Here is a 25,000-nt window from a genome sequence, read left to right as displayed (position 1 = left end):
TATCGGGATTGTTGTTAATTTAAGGTGATTACATAGATTGGGTTTGACAGTTATTACAGTGTGTGGGTGAATGTAAAGCATCCAATCAAGCATATTTTTATATTTGAAAATACAGAAATGGTTGGTTTAACAGTATGTGGGTGTCATTATGTTTGTTTGTATACAACAGTCTCACAGTGCATATAACATTGATAGAGCCATTAAAATCGAAGCAGTATTGATTTAGTCTACAGGTACTTATGCATGTATAATACTATACAAGGTCATGGCTATAATGAAGTGTGTGTAGTACATATTAGTAAATGGCTATACTGAATGTTGTGTTTCACTGCTGACCTGGTTGTCATGGTTACAATAAATGATCAGGGACGTCGTCATGACACAGTAGGCTGCCGTGCTTATATGTGATTGTAAGCGACATCATGTGTTTGTGTGTCATGGGATGTGGCTTTTTAGTCAATGATAATTTTCCTTTACTAATGACATAGTGGTAACCTTTAAAGGCTCTCTCTTTTCTAGCGAGCGATTGTTATGGAGATGTGGAGTTCTGTTAGGCAGGGCGATTGGCGTCCTGGTCTGGAGACAGGCCTGCTGAAGCAAAGGACCTGGATGGAGAGAAAGCTGCAGAAAGTTCGCAATCTAGTGAAGAGAGAAGACGAACTCAAGGTTCGGCTCATAGAGAAGGACACTAGGAGGGATGGAGAGAGAGAGAGAGAGGAGTGGAAGAGACAGGAGAAGGAACAGAGAAAGATAGAGAAAGAGAGGATGAGGACGGAGGCAGAGAGGGTGATGGAGAGTCGGTGGAGGATGGTGGAAGAGGACAGGGAGAAGGAGGAGAGAGAGGATGGAATGATTGGGCAGAGGAGGTGGAAGGCAGTGGGAGGGAAAAGACTGGATGAGACTGGATGGGCGATGGAGGGAGAGTTGCAGGTGGAGGAGGAGAAGAGAGCGTGTGTTCCAGAAAGAGAGATGGAAGAGCAGAGAGAGAGAGAGAGAGAGACAGAGAGAGAGAGAGAGAGAGACAGAGAGAGAGAGAGACAGAGAGAGAGAAAGCACCTGACGGCGAATCAGAAGATGAGGAAGGAGGGGATGTACCAAATGAAGGGATTGGGATTGAAAGACTGCATCAGGGAAGAACAAGAAATCAGGAGGGAGAAGGAGTGGAGCGAGGTAGGAGAGAGGAACGAGGGTAAAAGAGGAGGAATGGAAGCGAAAAAGAAGAAAGCCTGCATGCTGCGAATGCCTCTCAGTTGGCTTAAAAGAACAAGTGATGTCAAGAGAGGAGGGAGGGGAGAAGAAATGCACCTAGAGAACATTAGAGTGCAAAATAAGGACATTGTCAGGAACAGAAAAATTAGAGAGTTGCAGATGGAGACAGAGAGACAGATTGAATTGGAAAACATGAAACAGCAATACAAAAAGAGAGAGGAGAAAGAGGAGGAGGAAGAGGAGGAGGAGGAGGACAGTAAAATAAGAGAAGGAGAAGAAGAAGAGAATATAATAAAAGAGGAGGAGGAGGCGGGGAGTAATACAAGAGAAGAAGAAGAGAACATAATAGAGGAGGAGGGGGAAAGGAGGAAGAGAGTGAAGCTGAAGGAAGGGCAAAGAAAGAGAACATGGTGTGAGGAGATGAAGAGAAAGATAGACAATAAAAAGAAAGCAAGCAAGGAAAGAAAGGAGGGGCGGAGAGAGAGAGAGAGAGAGAGAGAGAGAGAGAGAGACAGAGAGCTGGAGGAGAAGCTTATGAAAGAAGAAGAGAAACAATGTCAGGAAAAAAGAGTGAGAGAGCTGAAGGAGTTAAGACTGCCAGAGGAGAGAAAGGGGGAGGAGGGGGAGAGGATGGGAGAGATGGAAAAAGAGGATGAAAACAAGAAGAGGGTGGGAGAGAGAGAGAGAGAGAGGAGGGGAAAACAGGTTGAGGCGAAGCGAAGAAGAAAAGTAGAGAACAAACTGGAGAAGAAGGGAGAGGAAGAAACCCTGCCCGAGGAAGAGGGGGATGAGAGGCTGGAAAAAGGGAGAGTGAGGAAAAAAGAGCTCGAGAGGATAGAACAAGTGTCAAAACAATGCAGAAAGTCGAGGAGGAAGATAATGTTGAGGAGTGGAAGGGACGGAGAGTGGAGGAATGGACAGATGATGGCCTTGATGGCATGAATGAGGAAATAATGTGTAAGGATGAAGAGAGGGTTGGGAGGTTGGAAGAAAAGAGGGATGAGGAGAGGGCAGAGAGTGACAAGGATGATTATGTAAAAACAACCACAAAAAAGACAGAAAGGGAGGGGGGTGAGGTACCGGAGGAGGGGATAGAGAGACGGATGGAGAGAATACAATGTGTCAGGACCGAGAGAGAGGGAGAGAGAGTGAGAGAACACCAAAAGAGGAGTGAGAAAGAGAGGGATGACGAGGAAAAGATGACCCCCAGACTGATGACACAGGCCCAGACAGTGCTGAGAAACGGACAGATCGGGTCAGTGAGAGGACCAAAGCCCATGAAAAGAAATAAAAGAAAGAAAGAGAGAGGTATGAAACATGTCACCCCCCAGAGTAGTCTCATAGTCACACTCCAGAGATGACATACTGGGCTCCGAGCAGGGGAGGCTGGTGGAGGTAGAAATCGGAGGACGGGGCTCATTGTAATGCATGGAACGGAATGAGGAATGGTATCAAACACACCTTGTATTCCTCATTCCATTCCATGCATTACAACAAACCCGTCCTCCGATTTCTACCTCAAACCAGCCTCCCTTGGTTTCCAGATGAGCCCCAGAGTGATACGTCACACGTAGTGATGATATCATCAAAATTCAACAACAGGGTGAAGGGAAAGAGACATGAAAGGAGGAGAAGATCTCCAGTGACCTCCAGAGTGAAACAACAGGCCCAAAGAAAGACACGCAGAAAGGAGGCTGAGGAACCAGAGAGACCTACGCTGAGCAGACAGGCAGCACAGAGCACGGGTAGGACAGGGAGTTATGGACTAGTGTTTGATAGATGCTGGTAGAATCGATTCAACAATTAAGTTTGATTAACTAATTCACTTCCGAGGCTGAATAAAGTCACACGAATCGTCAACATTCCAGAGTGCCAAGGGTGACTTTATTCACCAAAAATGCATAAATGATAATGCTTAATTTTGTAGCCAATCAAAGTGTTGTTGCTAGGCAAACACCACATAAAACACTTGGCACTATGTAGGTGGTAAGTGTTCTGGAATTCTTTGGCAGTTATTGAGTTAAGCACTTTGATTCAAAACACATGATCACGAATGTAAGGTGTTTGGTTTTTAACCTTCACTGATACACTCTCTTTATGTCTCTCTCTCGCTGGGTCTCTGTTTATCTCTCTGTCTGATGTCTCTGTGCTCCAGACGGGGGAAAGAGAACTACTGTGGCTCATTTCCTGAGCATTTTTTTCTGTTTCAGATCATTCCATTTTCCCGCCTGTGACTGATTATTGTGTTTCATTCTTTGGATTTCTTCACCTATTTGAATGCATCGTAACACAATAAAATAAAAAAAGAATTCTCACAGTCGCATCCAAAAAGTGTGTGTGTATTAGCTGTTTTTATGGGTCAGGCCATATGTTTTTATGTCTATTTGAGTCTGTGTGTGTGTGTGTGTGTGTGTGTGTGTGTCTACGGCCACAGCTGACGCCTGCCCCGGGTTTGTCTCTTTCACTGCTTGTTTGTCAAGCAGGCTGGGTGCTCCATGGCTCGGAGACTCTGCCCACTTCCTGGTTGACGTCATCGGTGATCCTGATTGGATCCTGATTGGAAATTCCGTCCAGCGCACCAATCCGGACAGGGCACCTGGAGTATAAAAGTTTGGGCAGCTTGTCAGTCGGAGACATCAGATTTTGGATGATTCGATTCGTTGTGGTGTGACTTGAATGAGGCACTTGCCTATTATCTGGAACCTGGGCCAGGTATACATATTAGTCATTTCGCTGTTACTGACATACACACACTTAGAAGTACCTTTTGTTTAGTCGCACTAGGAGCAGGGGTGGCTCTTTTGAATGTATTTTAGTTTTGACTGCTGAAGTTAGTTTTATTTTGAGGTTTATTTTCGTTTTGGTTTTGCTTAAACAAAGATAGTTTAGTTATAGCTTGCCTTTTGGTTGGCACTCTTTTGGTTATATTCGTTTGTTTGATTTGAACAGCACCCACAGGCCCTTTTTCCTTTGTAGTTTGCCTCTTGTGTTCTTACTTTTTTACCTTGTAAAGAAAACTAAATCTCAGTTCCTTGAAAATAAATAACTAAATTTTACCAAGTCCATCTGGTTCTATGTTGCTTCCCTTTCCCTTTCCCCTAACGAGCATAGTACAGTACATCTCTTTGGTGTGAAATCCTAGCGTAGACTTGTGGTGTGTGTAATGCCAGCCATTAGATCTAATTCCTTTTGTTAGCCCTCAGAAGTCACGGTCGGCGTCTTGCAATTACCAATGAAACTCACATCTCAGCAAGGACAGACTCTCGGGACTACAGAGGTGACAAAACCACACACGTTGCTTCAATTCTTTGCCTCAATAAAGGAGATTTTCAAGTTGTATTAGCTTTCATTAAAAAGAAATAAAGCAGCTAGCAGCGCTTTAGTACCTGTCACGCATGGCAGATGATCTCCTATTGAGCTCGAGTCAAGGATCAACACTATGGTGTGTGTGTGTGTGTGTGTGTGTGTATATGTGCGTGCGTGTGTGTAGGTGTGCGTGCGCGCATACTTCTGTGTGTGCGTGTAGGTTTGTGCGTGCGTGTGTGTGTGTAGGTGTGCGTGCGCGAATACTTGCGTGTGTGTGTGTGTACTAAGCAGACGTGGGCCGGTGGTGTGACTGTTTCTCATAGGAGACTCTCTCACCAATTTGCATGTTCTAGCCACTCACATTAGAGTGCCTGTCCTATGTGTTTGGGCGGGGAGCATGTGATTCCCGTGTGTGTGTGTGCATTCCCATGCGTAATTACTCGGCGTGCTGCTGATGGGGATTTGGGGCTCATTGGCGCTCATGGCACGGAGAACATGAATTAGCGTGTCGGAGGAGAGGCCGTCTCTCATCCCGGCTGTCAGATCACAGGAGCCGGAGAGCAGAGCGCAGATGAAGGACCGCACTTAGCGTTTTAGCATCCTCATATGTCTTCATAGCCCAGGCAGCGCTACAGCCTCGTTGTCCACACAGTGCAACTTAACTCGGAGTATCAGTCAACGTTATTACAGCCCAGAGACTCACACTCATGTAGTACCCGATGTGTGCGTTGTGAATGTTTAATGGACGCCCTAGTTTGGGAAAAGAGCAATAACTAGGGTTGAGTTAGTGCGTATTTGTTTTTTATGACGTTGTTCAGGGTTTTATCACGAGATAAGGAGGAGATATGGCGTCTTACTTTTGATGTCTGTAGTTGTAGATGTCTTTCCTCCTCCTGTGTTGATAAACGCTTCTCTGTGGCTTCTCTGAAGGTTGTGTGATTCTCTCCTCTCCTGTCCTCCTCTCCTCTCCTCTCCTCTCCTCTCCTCTCCTCTCCTCTCCTCTTTTCAAAACGGGCACAGGCCCAAATGCAGACATCTTGGCAGTGTTTGTGTCGGCAGTAACAGCGCCCGTCTGCACTCAGGTGGGTGGAGTAGTGGTAAATAGAGGCGTGTTCATGACAATGAGCAGGCCAAGTGCCATCAGTTGCCCTGGAAAGTTAGTGCCAGCCGTTTGCTCTAAGAGTGTTTTTTACGCCGATAACATATAGCCCCTAGTCTCTCCAGCCCACTGGAGACCAGTGCTGAGGATATTGAGAGTAATGTTCCATGATCACTGTCCTGAGGCAAGAGGCTGATGTAGTCTAGTCAGGCTGGGGAGTTCGTTCTTCTTTGCTGGAGTGTCAGCTATCAGACCCTCAGACAACACAGACACACACACACAAACACACACACACACACACACACACAAACACGCACGCACACACACACACACACACATGCACACGCATTTCACCCCAGAAGCCCTTAGAGGGAAGATGTCACTGGAGTCTCACTGTCATGGGTGTGATGTCACTAGGCCCCAGAAACACAAGCTGATTGGCTCACCAGAGTGGCCAGTGACCTCTGTGGTTCCTTCATATCCCCCAGCTCATTGGCTGTCACATCACACTCTCAACCACTAGCCTAGGGTGTACTGGGTTCCTTCCTGTTTATTTGTTGTCAATATTCATGCACTGGATGGCAATATTCCCATCTTTGTCAAACCAAACGTTGACTGACTTTAAAGCCACTCGAGCTTCTTATAAGCTAGTGTGATGTGAACTTGTGAAAACTTCTCCCGAGCGCTGTGTCAGAGTTAATATGCTCCCAAGTAATGAGAAGTTGAAGTATTAATGAATTAGCTTATTTTAGGCTATTGCTCTGGGTGCATTCTGACTGCTCCACTGATTCAGTAGTCAGGCCTCGTCTACAGTCAGGCTGCAAACACCATCTACCACTGCTGGTAATGAGGAGACTTACAGAGGCACTCCAAATTCAGCCCAATCCTTTCACAGGATAACAGTGCTATTATGGCTATTTTGTGGAGGGAGTTCATAGTGGACCGCTAACTTAGAGCCTCATTTTCCCAGCTCAGTGTTGCTGCTACGCTGTGTTACAATGCTGTTTTTGTAGTTCAGTTTTTTTCTGAAAAGCTCTTTTTTTTTCCTACGTCACTTTTAAAAGCAGCGGTTTAAATTCCCGGATTGAATGTTGAAAAGCAGCGATAACGGCCGATGATCCGACTCATAACCTGAGGTGACTCATAACCGAAGCGTGTTCATGTTGTGCTGGCCTTTATCCCTGAGCTGTGAGGCGGTCGCCGGGCTGCAGCGCCTCATTTCTATGCCTCAGGGCCGTTTAGAGAATGCTCCGGTATAATGTGGTTTCTAGCATGCGTGACCTTGACTGGCGAGGCGCTTTACAATTCAACGTTCCCGTCCCCCAGTCTGGCGTGAAGAAAGACAGGAGGAAGTACCATCCTGGCCAGGGCGGGGCACTTCCTGCACACCCACTGCTGCTTTGTCTTCTATGAGTAGAAGTAAACCGAACCTCCTGTTACACAGGTGGACATGTGTGCGTGTGTGTGTGTGTGTGTGTGTGTGTGTGCGTTCATGTGTACATGCGTGCGTGTGTGTGTGTGTGTGTGTGTGTGTGTGTGTGTGTGTGTGTGTGAACACATCCACATCCGTCCTGTAGAGCTCCAGCCCTAGGTCCCGGCCCCCCATGCCGGTTTCCTGATTGAGTTCCTTCAGTCTGGGTCAGTGTCCTGCTGGGTCTGGGCCTCAGGCTGACCTCCAGACCGGCACAGAGCACACATGGAGGAACTACAGTGTATTACCTGTCCATTCATATTCCACCAATATATAGTGCCCATTCCTACCTGTGCCACATCCATCCGCCTTCATCTCCACAGCCTCACTGCCTAGAGCATTTATTCCCACCACTGAGTAACAGACACACACACAGACACACACACACAGACACCCACGCACCCACTCTCCCATACACACACCCACCCACACACACGCACGCACACACACACACACACACTCTCCCATACACACACACACGCACACACCCGCACACACACACACACACAATCACACACAAGGATCCTGCTGCAGCAAGGCACAAACATCCCGCCTCACATCGCCACGGCTTTGTGTTGAAATTGATTCTGTTCTTTTGATGTATCATTGTTGTCACTGCTAACCAAATCGCCGTCGCGCATGAAAGGACCCTCCTAGAGTCTCCAAAGCAAAGAGTTGCATTTCTGCCTGCAGTTTCTCAGCCCTATTCATAAAGGTGTTAGGCAGAGAGAACACAGGCAGTGTGTGTGTTTGTGCTTTGTAGCATGAATTATTATTCTCTGTCATACTTTGAGTCCCCTCCTGAGCCCTTTGTCACCACAGCTCTTAGGGACATCTCACAACGCTGAACAGTGAGAGTACATACAGTATGCAGATCTCTGACTGGCTGTTGGTTCCTCTAACATGTCTCCTAAAGGCATGCCCTTGGTTTTGAACCATGATTCTACTATTATGCAGGAACATCCTCAACGTGAGGTACATGGCACAGTCAGTCCTGTTGTAGTCTCTACTAGTAGAAGAGCAATGGGTATAGTCCTGTTTATCATTAGGGTAGAAGTCAAACTACTGTTGTTGTTGTTGTTCTCCTTCTTCTTCTTCTCCTTCTTCTTCTTATTCTCCTTCTTCTTCTTCTTCTCCTTCTTCTTCTTGTTCTCCTCCTCCTTTTCCTCTGCTAGACCATCGCTTTAAAATTGCAGTAAAGCAGTAAATGTGGGTCTCTGCAGGGAGGTTGTTAGAGACTGTGTTCTATGGAAATGCGTCTGTGTGTGTCTGGCTGCGTCTGATTGGCTGCAGCGTGGTTAAGTTAGTAATGAGGCACACAGGAGAAGGCTGACCTCCCGACCAGCCCGCTCCGGCTATTCATCATCTCGACCACAAGCTGCCGTGACAGAAACAGCTAACACACTGCCCTCTGCTGGACACACTCTCACAATGCAGGTGTGTGTGTGTGTGTGTGTGTGTGTGTGTGTGTGTGTTGGGGGGGTGGGTGTTGGTGTTTATGGGTGCGAGTGTGTATGTGTGCCTGTGTGCGTAATTAAGTGTGTGTGTGTCTAGAGGGAGGCATAGGCAGAGTTGGCACCCCCAAACTGAAAGACAACCAATGCAAATTACTTAGATCTGCAGTATGTACTATACCACTGCACAGAATAGCAGACTTGCCAGTCAAACTCAGTTCACAGACTATACTCTCACAGTATGTTGATTAGATTGTCTGAATCATTCATTAATGGTACAGAGAACAATGCTTCTTGGAATTCCAGAAACAATTCAAGTGAACTGATTGTGCATAGAATCCATTTGGAGCAGAGTAGAACTTGTCCTGCGTCTGCTTCATATCAGAGTGTTGTTCCTCTTCACTAGCATGTTGCAGTAGAACTACATCCCCCAGAACCCTCCACACACACAGTCTCCCTAAATATTGGTCGTTCAGGCTGCTCTTTGAAGTGTGTCTAGCCTTCTGAAATGCTAAACTATAAAAAAAAAAAAAAAAAAAAAGAGTTCAGGGAGTTTTAAATTGAAGGCATGCTAGAATGTTCCGGTTGTGGACAGAGCTTAGATCTTAGTTCTATTGCTCTGAGGATTGTACCATTGGTTAGGTCTTGTTTGAACCCTGCTGGTTATGGACTGTGAAGTGAAATATATGGTACATGCTACAGTTACTGTACATCTCACAAAGCTGAACAGTGAGAGAGAATACAGTACATATATATGATACAGGAACGTCCTCAACATCAGGTACATGGCACATTCACTCCTGTAGTAGTCTTTATGGATATAGTCTTGTTTATTGTTAGGGTAGAAGTCAAACTATTGTTGTTGTTGTTGTTGTTGTTTTTCTTCTTCTTCTTCTCCTTCTTCTCCTCCTTCTTCTTCTTCTTCTTCTTCTCCTTCTTCTTCTTCTTCTTCTTCTTCTCCTTCTTCTTGTTTTTGTTCTGTATGCACAAGTGTTTTTTTCCGGTGACGGCAAGACCTGGACCCTCAGGTCCAAATTGTATTTTCAAAAGAGCCATGTCTGCTGTATGTGTTTGTTTATGGGGATGTTTTGTGTCTAGTTTGGTCTCTGATAAAGAATGCCAGTGTGGGAGAGATGGCGGCAGGCTGATCAAACTGAAGGCGCAGCAAATCCAATACGTTTGGGATTTCTTATTCATTGTTTTTCCCTGCTTTCTTTGCATCCCAATCAGAGGAGAGCAAATGTTATGCTGTATCCAGGAAATGTCTCACTGTGAGTCTCTGTACAGTATGCCATGTCTCAGATAGGGTTATATAAGGCCATATATTTATCACCCTCTCTCTCTCTCTCTCTGCCCCCCCCCCCCTCTCTCTCTCTGCCCCCCCCCTCTCTCTCTACCCCCCCCCTCTCTCTCTCCCAATCTCTCGCTTTTCACAACTTTACTGTATCTGCCACTTTGATGATAATTCTGCTAATACGCTGACTTTCATGAGGACTTTACCCTTGTAGTTTTTCCCCAAACACCCAAAATCACTTCACTAACAACAACAAAACACCCACTCTTTCTTCCTCTCTCTCCCTCCCCCCCCCCCCTCCCCCCCCCTCTCTCTCCCCCAGGGTGGAGGCAGGCTACCAGAAGGTTCTGCAGGTGGACTTGGAGGTGAACGGTCTTCTGGACCCCCTGGGGAGCCGCATGGTGTCCTGGCAGGTGGAGTACCCTCTGTCCCACTCCCTCACGGACGAGGTCCACACCCTCCTCCGCCTGGCACCGCAGGAGCTGGGTGGCATCGTGCCCTTGGCCATGGTGAGTGGAGGAACCAGAGCCAACATGACGCCAGTCCTCACCACAAATCACCACACTTTGTACCTCACCTGGAATGGTCACTTATATATCATTAGAACAAGTGTTTGTGTTGGGTGTGTGTGTGTGTGTGTGTGTGTGTGTGTGTGTGTGTGTGCAGCTCCGCCACACACAGCTCCCTCCTCTTTGTAGGAGGCTCCATCTCTAGAAATGACTCCCGCTGTAGTGTGCATTTTCCTCTCTTTGCAATTCTAAACACACGTATCATCGATTTTCTCCCAGTCTAAAGCTTTGATGTCTTTGTCCCTGTCTCCCGAGTCTGGGTAGTCTGCTGAGGAAAGTCAAACTGCAGCCTTAAAACGTAAATGAGACAATTTATGAACTTTTTAATAGCAAAATCTTTGTTTTGACTGTGGAACTTAGTTGGGAGCCATTTTGAAAGTAGGCCTACTCTGTTGGAGTCTGGCTAACAAACAAGTCCTGTTGAAACCTCAGACCTCTTTACTTTGGTTACACACTAAGCTTACACTTTTTAATTGGCTGTAATTTGGCGAGCAGAGCTCTCACTGCGTTCTATGATTGGTGAGGTAATTGAGTTTGGAACCAAGATAATGCTTTTAAAAAACAGATGGATGAATTGGCAAGTGACTTCAGACAGCCAAATGTATTACAATAATGAATATTTATTTATGATAAAATGTTTTGAAACAGTTTTTCTTTCAGTCTTGTGGATTTTTTTTTTTTCCGGGGTAAAAACTAAATATGTGTGCTGCAGGCAGGCCGATGTTTTTTTTTCTTTCATATATTTAATTTTCAAACAGACTGCCACGGTTACGGAGAAATCAAATGCCTTATAATCTCTGACTTTTCATATGCTAATTTGGAGAGAAAAACAGCTCACCCCCACAAACATTTCTGTGTTCTGCCCACGACGGGAACGCTCGGACTTCAGCAGTGTCTTTAACCTTTGGCTGTGCCCACTCCACAAGACAACCCAGTGATACTCATGATTCAGGGTTGTAACTTGAGATATTTTTTCTATTGTCAGAGGATTAGCTGGTCTTCCAGACTGCCGCGGGGCCCTGACACCAACTGTAGCACCAAGACTATCAAGCAGACTTTCAACTTTCGCTTCAATCATGGTGTTTTTATTAATTTAGAACAGCAGCAGATAAACGAAACAAATCGAACAGAGGATGGTAGACAGTCCTGTACTGTACAGAACTACAGAGGAAGAACAGTGTGGACAGTCGCAGCTGACTAGCAGTGGAAGGACAGAGGGATTGTGTTAGAGAACTTGTCAGTTGAGAGATGTTTTTTCCCTAGATGCAGGTGTGATCCTGTGGGTGCTACTGGTGGGTGTTCCATTATCAATGTGTAAGTATCCACACGCTGGCGCAGACACGGTCATGCTGCTGGCGTCTGCTCTCATCTCCGCTGTGTATATTCAGACACACAAACATACTGTATGCACACGCACACACACACATCATGTTGATTGTGTTGATTCGAGTGCAGTGGCCCATCCATTATTACTGTCTGACTCACCTGCGACTTACGTCCAACAAGTAGCCAGACAGACACGTGGCTCGCTGAATATTGCTCTCCCCCAGTCCCGTTCCCAGACAGGAGATTGAAGATATAGAGAAAAAAAACTTCAACACGATTAAACTCAGATCTACTGACGTGAGCTGTCTGCTGCTGCCTGGAGGAACGGCCAGGTGCCAATCATGACTGGCAATCAGCACGTGTACTCTGCACCGTCTGGACTCCAAGCTCCATCCCTCAGCTAGTCCGCTGCTTCTACGCCTTAGTACACACACACACACACACACACACACACACACACACACACACACACACACACACACACACACACACACACAGAATCCTCAGTTTCATTAACAAGCTTCAAGGAGAGAACATGTAGCCTAGTTGTAATCGGAGACTGGTCTCCTACCATGAATATTTGATCTTTCATTTCCAGCCTTGTGTGTCTCTTTCTCATTACAGGAGACAGCCAGCGTGGCCCCATAGGTCTTTATGTCCCATACACTGTCATTAGCATTTTATTCATAGCCTCAAAGCAGCCTCACCATTATTCCAAACTCCAAGATTAGCATTCTGCTCACACAGCTTTCGCGCCACTCTAAACACTGCCATTAGCATCGCACTAGCTAAGATTAGCCCCATCATAGTGGATGTGGGGTAGGCCCGTTGTCTTAAATAATTAGGGTTTGCGCGAAAAAATGCGAGCCACGTCTACGCTCCACACACACACGCGCGGTGACAGGCAATGACAGAGTGACGATGTGAAGGAGGACAAACATACACTCATCCCCAATGTCACAGTCATGTCCTCTGCTAGGAGAGAGGAGATATGTCAAAAAAGGAGAGCTGCCGTGCATTAGTGATTTATAACCGCACCGTCATGGCGTCAGACCAACCGGCGGCGGCGCCCCATCATTCACCCTGTCTTCTCTGTCAGGAACGGCTGTATTTGGCGCTCCGACAGCAGTACTAGCTAGCCTAGCGGAGCAGAGGCTATATCCGCTAGCGTGCTAAGTATTCCTTAGGCTACGTTAGCTGTCTGCATGCGGGTTTAATACCTCTCATAGGGTAATTAAGCACTCTTGTGGATACGCTGACGTCTAATTTGCCGCTCTATCTTTTCTGGTGTGCCTGTCGACAGCGTTAATACTCTCTCTCTCTCTCTCTCTCTCTCTCGCTGTCACACGAAAGCTGATCTCTGCTCTTGCTGTTCCTGTCACGACTCTGCGCTAAGTCTCTGGGAGAAAACTAATATCAAGCAAACTAGCCCCACTCAACTGCTCTCACGATTTTGGAGGATTTGTTTTGTTTTTGCTGAGAGGGCTTAACCCTATCTATCTATCTATCTATCTATCTATCTATCTATCTATCTATCTATCTATCTATCTCTCTCTCTCTCTCTCTCTCTCTCTCTCTCTCTCTCTCTCTCTCTCTCTCTCTCTCTCTCTCTCTCTCTCTCTCTCTCTCTCTCTCTCTCTCTCTCTCTCTCTCTCTCTCTCTCTCTCTCTCTCTCTCTCTCTCTCTCTCTCTCTCTCTCTCTCTCTCTCTCTCTCTCTCTCTCTCTGTGCAGCATCTTACCAGAAAAACAACCTCTATGTTTGTCAAGTTACATTTCTGTTTCTCTTTGATTTTATGTTTGTGTGTTTGTTTTTTTCTGCTTGCTTTGTGCTTGCTTTGCTCTCCTCTCAGTGTCTGACTGTTGGCCTGGGAGCTGCGTAGTGGACCAGGCAGGGCCTGACTCCAGCACTCTGAAGGTTCATTTAAAAACGTCTGCAGAAAACAGCTAAGGCTACATTAACAGGCTTTACCATTGACAGAATTGACTTTTTTCTGAAACGGAAATCCTGGGGAAAGTTAAGAGAAGCGCAAATCGCTGCTCCTTAATATGTAATCTCTAACAGGAGTCTGAGCCCAGCGATAACAAACATACAATACAGAAAAACCTACCGATTTTCAAGCTAACAACTTCCGTAATAAATCAATATTTAATTAATGAGCAGGGCATGAATCACAGTGGGTCCAGATGAAATAATCAATACTAGTATTTATTACTTCTTGAGATGGCAATATGCCCCCAAAAAGAAATCTTTATTTGCCAATAGCTAAGAATCAACGGCTGAAAACGTACCCCCTTTCTGGCAAGCTTATACACTGAGTCATTGTGTTGTCGAGAGTTACCTTTCCTCATGTGATGGAGGTGTGGAAGGAATGGACACGATTGCAGTTTAACAATAGCTTGCAGTTAACGATCTCCGGCTTACTGATAACTTTGCAGGGACAGTTTACAGAGCTGTAATGCATACAGGTACAGAACAGCAATTCCAGGTATATGTTTTTTTTAATTTTGTATCTTTCTTTTGTTGGGGGATACTCTTCCCTCAATGCAGATCAGTGACTATGTAACACTGCAAGTGAGCCATCATCCTAAATAAAGTGACAGAGTATCATGTACTTATTTGTCCACGTGAATATGTGGCACATTGCCATTGGCTATTGGCAAAAGGTACCGGAGCATCCAAACCTGGTCCAACAGGCTCCGGAACAGTTTCTACCCACAGGCCATAAGACTGCTCAACTGACCCCCCACCCCCCTCACCCCCCAAGAGCAACCGTCACTACTTGAACCTACCCCCCCCCCACCCCCTCCCCCCTCTTATTGCACATTTGCATTAGAATTATTCTCACTTTTTTATGGCTCTTAGTATTGTTGACTTGTTGTTGATTGTTGCTGACTGTTGTTGTTGAGCGAGGAGCAAGATCCCAATTATGTCTGTATGCAATGTCCGTAACAAATGCAATTTGATTTGATTTGATTTGATTTATTCTCATGATGTAAAATAACTAGGGACTTACTAAGAGAAATCCCCTTAAGCATTGCATTACACTTGCAACAGTATACAGTGCAGCCTATTATACAGAATATAAAACACATAGGCTAATTGAAGTTCTTAAGTGTACCATTTTTCTTTTGAAAATAAACTCTCACAGGTATTGTATACAGACTGTAGGCTTTATGGACATATGCAAGGAGTAGTTGGAACATGTTAGTTTAGGTGCAGTATATCATGATGGGTTTTGTAATGGATTATATTCTATAAAGGAATCATGTTAATTAAATATGTATAAAACCCTGCATCTTACCTTACATTTTACATCTACATTTCTATAGAAACTGGTGATTCATAAAGATATTGTTGCTTTCCTTTAACATATTGGAAATGATTGACATGTCTCTCTCTGTGAGTCACACTGTTGAAAAAGCCTTTTGTGCAGCTTTCCTCTCTGCAAACTGGTTCTTGTCATTCCATTTATCAGTCTTTGCATTTGCAGCTCCCAGCTCCAGTTCATACATTTCTCTGACTCCCACATTGCGAGCAGAATATGTCTTTCCCTTTGCCCGGCCATAACCATTGAAAGATTACATTCCCAGGGCTTGAACTTGCTGCTTGGAATAACAGGATTTTTCTTCAAGAGAAAATGTTCCCCTTCCTTCTACATGTAATGACTGCAGTAGGGTAGAGGTTAGTGTGTGTGTGTGTGTGTGTGTGTGTGTGTGTGTGTGTGTGTGTGTGTGTGTGTGTGTGTGTGTGTGTGTGTGTGTGTGTGTGTGTGTGTGAAAGATAGAGAGAGAGAGTGTGTGAGAGAGAGAGAGAGAGAGAGAGGGAGAGAGAGAGGGAGAGAGAGAGGGAGAGAGAGAGGGGATGGAAGAAGGAGAAACATCATTTGGTTATTGATCCAAACTGAACAAGCAAGAGAACTAGCTGTACTGTGTCCTAGGTCCACCATGCAGTGGTCTCTTTCACGAAGGGAGTGAAATTGAGGTAGTGATATAAAATTCTCTGCAGGTGAAAAGGGACTAAAGTTTACTTCAGCTTCCTGCACATCTCAGTGAGTTCCTCAATATGAGTAATGTATACCATAGCTCGGGGTCTCCATGAACTGGAGTATCTAGTGAATTAATAATGTGTTCAGTGTTCAGCAGCAGTTTTGGTAGTAACAAGTTAGAAAAGTAATGCATTACAGTATATGTATATATATTACTTTTATTAGTCACAGAGTAAAATAACAAGTTCCTGCCTAGTAGTTTGGTAAACTACCCAACATGTATGTTTTCACTGGGGTCATGAGAGCATGCAGATCCATGTTGGATGTGATGTGACCTGGGAAGGCCGTTGGCTGCTCACCAGGATCCCAGATCCCACGCAGTCAGTGTCAGCGTTCACCGACCCCTTCGCCTGACGACCCCTTCCACTGACGTCTGAACCAGCGAAGTTCGGTATTAGGCGTTCACTTTGACTGGTTAAGGTTAGGCACTAACTTCAGGCACAACCCATAACAGTATAGCTAGATAATACCACCACACAGATCGTATTCTTTGGTCTGCAGAAACGATCCTCCAAACGGAATCAGTTGGAGACTTATGATTGCGATTACTTGTGAACCCTAACCCTTCATATCCTGATAGAATGAGTTAGCGGTGGGCTTATTTTTTCATTGAACCGTTCACTAGTTGGGTTTCTCTCTACAGATGCCTATATGTGGGTTTGTGGGTACAGTATGTATGACGGCGGTGGGACGCAGAGATCAGAAGATACAGTGAGGTAAGGGTTGATTGGTTGAGCCAGGTGCAGGTGGGGGAGGGGGGGGTGTCATTCATATACAGGAAGATCAAGTGAGATGTAATCAGTCAGTCGCTTTGTCAGACTCCGTTCTAACCCTAACGGAGTGTGTATACTCCACCGTGTGGAGGCTCCACCTTGTTTGTATCAGCAGGCTTGTTGTCAGGCGTTGGTGTTTGTGTGAGTCCTGTGTGCTGTCTGTTTGTGTGAGCCCTGTGTGCTGTCTGTTTGTGTGAGCCCTGTGTGCTGTCTGTTTGTGTGAGTCCTGTGTGCTGTCTGTTTGTGAGTCCTGTGTGCTGTCTGTTTGTGTGAGTCCTGTGTGCTGTCTGTTTGTGAGCCCTGTGTGCTGTCTGTTTGTGTGAGCCCTGTGTGCTGTCTGTTTGTGTGAGCCCTGTGTGCTGTCTGTTTGTGTGAGCCCTGTGTGCTGTCTGTTTGTGTGAGCCCTGTGTGCTGTCTGTTTGTGTGAGCCCTGTGTGCTGTCTGTTTGTGAGCCCTGTGTGTCGTCTCTGACTGCTGCTGAGGCGGTGTGAGGCTCCAGCACCGGGCTCTCTTCACACACAACCCTCCAGACACTCGCTCAAAAGGAAGCCAGCGAGCACTCAGATCAATACTGTTCTTAATCATCCTCTGCTGTGTGTGTGTGTGAGTGTGAGTGTGAGTGTGAGTGTGAGTGTGAGTGTGAGTGTGAGTGTGAGTGTGAGTGTGTGTGAGTGTGAGTGTGAGTGTGAGTGTGAGTGTGAGTGTGAGTGCGTGTGCGTGTGCGTGTGCGTGTGCGAGTGTGTGTGTGTGTGTGCGAGTGTGTGTGTGTGACTGTGAGTGTGTGTGTGTGTGTGTGTTTGTATGGGTGAGTGTGAGTGTGTGTGACTCAGGTCCAGAGCCAGGGACAGTTCACTAGGTGTGTTATAAAGTCCTCTAGCTGGGTCTGTCCTTGAGCTCCTGGCCCTACACCATCTTACCCTATATCAGCCACCCCCCGCCTCCCACCCCCCCTGCCCCGCACCCCCAGCCCCTACCGCACGCAGGTGTAATAGCCTTTTATCGATTTCTCTCTCCCCTCCCTCACTATTTCTCTGTCTCGTTTTCTCTTCGTTCCTTGCTGTGAGGAGGCTGTTAGGATAAGCGTGTGTGTGAGGAGGCAGCCAGGTCTCTCCTGCTGGGCCTTGATGCGCTGGACGGTGGGCTCTCTCTCTCAAAGCTCTCAAAGCAGACATATGCTGCTATGGCCTTCTAGAACTGTTGAAGACATTCACACAACCACTCAGGTCTCAAGTCTAGAGTCAGGAGCCTTACGTGTCTGAATCATCATGAATAGACTGTACATGTGCATAGTATGGCACCAATAAGTAGAGCTACTCATATAATTCATATAACATTTGTTAAGAACAGGACCATTTCCGTGAAGAGCGGCTATAATATGATAGTGGAAATTGGGGGAACTCAACAGGGAGGTGTGTGATTATCAGAGAATAATCAACACCGTGGAGGTGCCAAATGACCCGGGGGGCGCGGCCCAGGCACGTTTCCCTCCGCCAAGTTCATTATTTTCCGACAACCACACACTGGTTTTCGCTGCACACTGATTGTAATTGTATCCTTGATACGATCATAGCTCCTTCACAACTGAGTCCCTGAACCAATCGCCACAGCTCATTCTCAACGAACGACAGCCCCTCAACCAATCACACTCCCTGAACCCAGAGTATCGTAGATAGGTTTAGTCTATCAACAGATCTGCCTCAACTGTCTAAATGGCAACGATGGTATCAAGGGAAGGGTCACCAAACAAACCGACAAAACGTAGCAGCTTTGTCAGGAGGGCTTTTTTCTGTTGTTGCTGTCTCTATTAGACAGAATGAACCTGACCTCAGTGAATTTGAAGGAACTCATCGGAAATATTATACAGTAAATCCGTTATTTGTAGGTTCCCTCTCCATGGAAACCGTCCTTATTTAGAAGGTGTGTGGGAGTAACATTGAGTGATCCTGTCATAGTCTTTCAATTCTCTAAAACCATAAACAACAGAGTTTTGGGGGATAGTTCACGTTGAGATATTTCTCTGGGTGAGACCTTGAGTGGAGGTGACATTGTTCATTTTAAATGGTACCAGAACGGCTGTTTTGACTGACGGTTGATAGCATTGCTTGTGTCAAGATCGTGAAGCAGATCTCTTTGAATTAGCTGTCTTTTCAGAGATTTTAATTTAATTGAAAAGGCAAGTGCTTCACCCGTCCAATTTTGCTAATGTTTATCGGAGCCATTTCCTGAGTCTTGATAAATGAATATTTTGACAGGGAATCAAACAGTGCGGATAACTTCCTGTCAAAGAGTATCAGTTCTGAGTTTGCACACCAGTCCATACCTGCTCAGAGAACTGACATTAGCATAATTTGGAAATCAAAAGAAAATGATGCAGCCTGGTTCTTTTTTTGTTGAGAGAGCAGGGGAGAGTAGATGCATTTGATACAAATAATTACTAGTTTGAATTCGGAGGAAAGAACCACTCAAACAATTTTTTTTCCCTCGCATTTCAGAGTCTAAAAGTGGAAATGAAAAATTGAATTGAAAATGAATCATCTTCAAAGTGGATGTTGAAGGGAGCGATCAAGAAAGAGAGAAAGAGAAGGAGAGCGAGAGAGAAGGAGAGCGAGAGAGAAGGAGAGAGAGAGAGAGAGAGAGAGAGAGAAAGAATGGAAATATCAAGAAGGAAAAAGAGAGAAGACCTCCATTTTATTAGCTAGCTTGAAATTCCATTATCCACAGCGGAACATTGAATAATGTCATCTGTTGTGCTCAAAAGGAAAGGTCTGGAAAGGAAGCAACATAGAGAACAGAGAGACGTCTATTGTCATGAACAAAGAGCCGCCTGGGACCATTTTAACTTTGTCATTCAAAGCTTCTAGGTATCCTAACTGCCTTTTATTGAAACTAATCACAACTGCGGCTGCCAAAAACAACATGCTAACAGCTAGCACTGAGCCAGGGGATTACGAGCCGTCGTCTTAATTTAACTAATTATCCTCTTCCTGCTTGGTTTGAGACCTGGCATAAACCTCAAATGTATCTCACCATCGCGCGTCAAGACATGTCATTTAAAATAAAAAGTAAATACAGTGTCTCAATAATATGTAATTAGCAACCAGCTCCTATGTGGTGTACATGACACCATGATTAATGTACAGTATTGTGATTCTGCTGAATGATTTTTTTTAAATCATCTTCAGTGAAATGAGTTTATAAAGCTCATCATTACACCTCTGTCTGTGGATCTGTCTCTGTCTGTGGATCTGTCTCTGTCTGTGGATCTGTCTCCGTCCGTTCATATGTTCGTATGTCACATGTGATATCTCAGACACCACTGGGACAATTTTGACAAAGCTTGGGTGAATGATGCGTCTTGCCATAGAGATTTGGCATTTACAAAATTACACTGATTGGCCCAAGGGGGGTGCTATAGTAACAACTGAAATTCCAAACTTTTAACAAGCTTATCTCTTGTCCCATTTGGGCTATAGTCTGGACATGTGGTAAATATTTGCAGCCCCTCATGAACACCATTATACTTTCTGCTAATTAGACTTTTCATCCCCCATCAAACTTTGAACAGTCATATCTCCTGTCCTGCTACAGTCATGTCATTTTGAACACCTTCTTATGAGAAACACATTTCCCATAAGGAATTATTGTATATAATTTCAGTATTTGAAAAATACATCGCTTGTTTCAGATGCCCTAACAGCCTCTGACATGCCTACTGTCTACAGACCGTTTGCATAAGTGTAAATTATAGAAAACAATAGATCGATGAAAATATTTCACAGTCAATTAATTGACATTCACCATAACGTTACAGTATAGTCCATAAGTATAGTCCAGCAGTATAATCTAACAGTATAGTCCAACAAGACTTATATCAGTATAAATGTCCCTCGTCTGTCTGTTTAATACCAATGCATCTCCCTATCAAACAGTCCATTATATGACACACCTTCCATAGACAGCTGTCACATTTTAAATACCAGCAAAGGACAACATAATTAATTGTTTTTATTCTCTCAATTACCCACAGACCTACCTTTTGAATAATTGTCACCAATCCACACAAGGAGGGGCGCTGCATCATTTGTGGGGGAAACTTGTTTACTGTTGACTTGTTTTGGTATAATGGTTGTATAATAATTAAAACTTGTTTGACCCTATTTTGATCATTTCAAGAAGAAGAAGAAGAAGATTTATAAGTGGATTTTGACCTGAGGGAGTGATTTACCGTGCTTGACCAACAGAACATAGACTGTATCTGTGTCACTGGATCTGATGATGTGTGATGTACTGTATATTACATGATGTCAACATTGCAAGTCAGTGTTGTTACTCTCTCCTTTGACCCCTGACCTCTCTCTCCTCCTCTCCTCTCCTTCAGGACACAGAGATCCTCAACACAGCCGCCCTCACAGGCCGAACTGTCGCCGTGCCGGTGAAGGTGGTAACCGTGGGAACGGACGGCGCGGTGACAGACGTGACTGAATCGGTGGAGTGCAGGTCGACTGATGAAGAGGTTGTAAAGGTAAATTTACATCCGGAAAAGAAGGATTACCCTTTGAAGAAATCTTCAAGCGGATATTGTGTTTTCAAGCACATTTTCTTCCCATGGCCAACACAATAGATTTGAGTTCAAAACACATTTTTGTCTTTTCTCAGTTCATAGCAGGCAGACAGCCATATACCAGGTTTTGTGAGGAGAAACCTGAGCTCTCCAGTAAAGTAAACACATTTGGATTTGTGTAGAAACATATGCAAAAGGAGTGATGCTAGACTGGAAGTGTGTTAGCCACAGCTGCCATTTGTCAAGATCCTCTCATTCAAGATATTCGCCAAGTTGCCAACTACATACTTAAGACGGGTAAAGGTACAAACTCTAATGACCATGGTTTCTTAATGCTGCCATTGATTTAGTAAAACACAATTGCTGTCTTCACTGCATACACGACAATGCAGCTGACAGTCAAGCATTGCAAACTTCAAAAGTGTATTTTTAAGTATAGCTTACAGTACCACTGTCTATAACAGTTTGTACTGTTCATTTTCTGACACTGTCGTACTTGAAGTAGCTGTATGTAATCTGTTCCCATAGCTGTGTATTGGTAGCTGCAGTAAGAGTGCTGAAGAGGGAATGTCTATTTTGAGCTCCAGGCCAGAGGCTAGAGAGACAAGAGAGATGCAGCTGTTCTGTTCTATTCACAGCAGCATCCTCCACTTCTTTCCTCCCTGCCTCTGTCTTCTCTCAGCGCTCAGCAGCACAGAGTGATCGTCACTTTGGATATGATAATGAGAGGGGGGGACGAGAGCAGCCAAGCACCCCCACGTCCCTCTGAGAGATATGTGGCGTGTATGTGTGTGTGTGTGTGTGTGTACGCGCGTGTGTGTGCCTGCCTGCGTGTGTGTGTGTGTGTGTATGTGTCTGTGTCTGTGTGTGTGTGCGTGTACGTGCATGCGTGTGAGAGACACAGAGAAGTGCCCTCTGGGTTTAATTATCCACTGAGCACCTCACACTGCGACACTAACCTCTAGAGAATATGCCCCCCCCCCCCCCCCCCCCCCCCATTGAAGGGTTTGGGAATAGCCCGTGATAGACCCCTCTCCTCCCCCCCTTTCAAAGGCAGTTGAGATATCAACCATTTCTCATTAGTTTCCTCCAGCGTTGATTAGGGAGTGTCTCCTCCCTCTCTCGCTGTTTCTCTCTGACTTTTGGCTCTTTGCTGATGAGCACGGGGAAGGCAGCCATAATTCCAACCATAATTAAACCCAGAGTGGATTCAGAGGACTGTGGCTGCCCACTCCGCCCCGTCCTCAGCTTGGCAAGGTCAGAGGCCATGCCAGCATAACTGAGGGCAGGAAGGAGCATCACTCTGTGGACCGCTGCCCTCTCCTGATTGGATGACAAAAGTTTGGGTTCTTCTGATTGGGAGGATCATCTGGTGTCAAGGGAGTTTAACTTTGTAGGCAAATTGTTATTTCTGCATATGATCAAAGAATGAGGACAGTGTGCATACTCCAAAAAAAGGTATTGGGAAGATTTATGAAAATAATTAGGAAAGACTAGATATGTTGCAGACTGTAGCTTTAAGAAACTTTCTGCTCTTTCATCTGTCATTTTCTCTGCAGACAGTTGTTATGCGCGTCAAGTTGTTCGCTGGAGGATTGTGGTGTCAAAGTCAGAGTGTAAATAGTGCTTTTCTCACAGAATATTCAACAAAACCAAAATAATAATGAGGTTTGATCCTCTATGTAAGTATGAGTCATACTTGCTCTCTTATTGTCTTAGTATCTGTACTGTGGCCCTTATAATTGGGATGTCAAGCTGTAATGTGACACTTAATGGATTTCAGGTAGAGCCCAGAGTTACTCTGATGGGGGTACTTGAGGATCTGGGACATCTCCAACTCAGTCGTCTAAACTTGCATCCTCTCCTTGTCTCCTCTCCTTGTGTCCTTGTTTTCCATCATCTACCATGATGAAAATATCTGGAGACAAACATAGCAAGTTTGTAGAGAAAGCTCCATGGGATGCTGTAAATATAGCTGTTTAAGCTAAATTGTTGAAAGTGATCAAATATGTTTCATTTGATATTTGTGACATGTGTGCTAGTATAAGTATCGTGGCTAACGTGACCAGTCACTAATATAGCTGAAAAACTGTTTTTTGCAAATAAATCTTCTAACCTGCACGGGTTGTACACACTGTTCATGTCAGTTTTGCAGAGTGTGTGTTTGTTTGGGTGTCTCCAGTGACGTTCCACTTTACCAGCCTACTGAATGAGACAATGACAGAGTGAATCAATGTGATGGCAAGTGCTATTGTATGCATTTTAGTTGTTGTCAAACTTTTTCTGCCAATGTCTCAACTTTGATAGTTATTGATGCAAATGTGGTGAGAGAGAGAGTCAGACACTGTAGAACAATGGAGATAGAAGCTAAATTGAATGCATTGTCAGAGAGAGAGAGAGAGAGAGGAGGGAGGGAGAGGAGGGAGGGAGGGAGAGAGAGACAGACAGAGGGAAGGAGGGAGGGAGAGAGAGAGAAAGAGAGAGACAGAGGGAGGGAGAGAGGGAGATAGAGAGAGAGAGAATAATGATGAGGAGTGAAGTTCATTCTCTCAGATCACTCTCTGGATGATTGCCTTTTTAAAAGACCACTTGTACACACACACCCACCCACCCACCCACACACACACCCACACACCCACACACCCAAACCCACCCGCATGCACACACACACACACGTCCAAAATTGTAGTCGTCACTTATGTAGTGTGAGACGGTCTTCCATAGGAATACAGCTACAGCCCCTCCTTCCGGTCAAGGCAAATAATCAAAAAAGCAATTCAGCGTCTTTTGTGTGCTACACAAAATGACATCGCCCACAACATAAGGAAACTATTTGACACCTTGTTATTTTTACACAAACACACGCCTGATACACACGTTTATCAATCCTCTTTATTCAACCTCTCTGAAAAGAAACAGAAGAAAACAGCTGTCACAACCCCCCCCCCCCCACACACACACACACAATGATCTGGAGTCAAGTAAGTCATTACCAACACAGCCAGGCAGCCCTGTTACCCGCCATTTAAATGTTCTCATTAACTGTAGCCCTTATGATACCAAGCTGTAATTATACAAATGGCAAGTTTTACTGATGGTTGTGATACTTAAGGGAGTTCAGGTGGGACCCAGAATTACTACTGATGGGGGTACATGAGGATCTGAGATCTGTCTCCTTCTGTTTGGGAAGTGGTACCGGTGCATCCAAACCCGCACCAACAGGTTCCCCCCCCCCATTGCACATTACTGCACAACCATTTGCATCTCACACGCACATGTACTCACACACTGCCATTGTTTTGCTGCGTTGTTTGACCGCTGCGTTGTTGAGGAGTTGCTTACCCTCAAGCATGTCATTACATGGTGTCCTGTATGTTGTGCAAATGACCATTAACATTTGATCTGATTTGTTTTGACACATTTCTCAATCGCCTCAGAAACACCTGAAGATGAGGGAAATGTCAGCTGTCATCCACCATCATGTTGTTTTCCATCATCCTGTGCCACTGTCACAATCTGAGATCAAAGATGTACTCTGATGTACTCTGTGTGTGTGTGTGACTTTAATGAATCTATATATTGTCTTATTTAGTTAATTAAGTGGATGTTAGTTAATTAGACTTAAATTAGAACACACTAATTGATACTATATCAATTTTTATCTCCGTGACGTATCCATGACAACAATTGAATAAGAGAGAGAGAGAGAGATAGAGAGAAAGAGAATAAGGCGGCTCAATGAGGAATGAAGTTCATTCTCTCAGATCACTATCTGGATGGTTGGCTTTTTAAAAGACCTGAACATCAGTGTCGGCAAGATGGGGCAGGGAGTGGTGTGTGTGTGTGTGTGTATGTGTGTATGTGTGTATGTGTGTGTGTGTGTGTGTGTGT

The 25,000-nt window shown here is 45.0% G+C and overlaps 1 protein-coding gene across 1 annotated transcript in view; it reads left to right on the top strand.

Moving 5' to 3' along the window:
• Positions 1–25,000, top strand: part of LOC310804718 (transmembrane protein 132C) — a gene marked incomplete at both ends in the record, with an annotated part of 98,414 nt that overhangs the window by 58,800 nt on the left and 14,614 nt on the right. Inside the window, 2 exons of the mRNA XM_083670036.1 lie at positions 10,156–10,342; positions 20,927–21,070. Coding sequence (XP_083526162.1) covers positions 10,156–10,342; positions 20,927–21,070 — 331 coding nt within the window. The remainder of the gene's footprint in view (positions 1–10,155; positions 10,343–20,926; positions 21,071–25,000) is intronic.

Source organism: Argentina silus (assembly GCF_951799395.1).
Source record: "Argentina silus genome assembly, chromosome: 5".
NCBI lineage: Eukaryota > Metazoa > Chordata > Actinopteri > Argentiniformes > Argentinidae > Argentina > Argentina silus.
The sequence above is the reverse complement of the archived record's forward strand: the minus strand, read 5'-3'. Positions and strand labels throughout refer to the sequence as shown.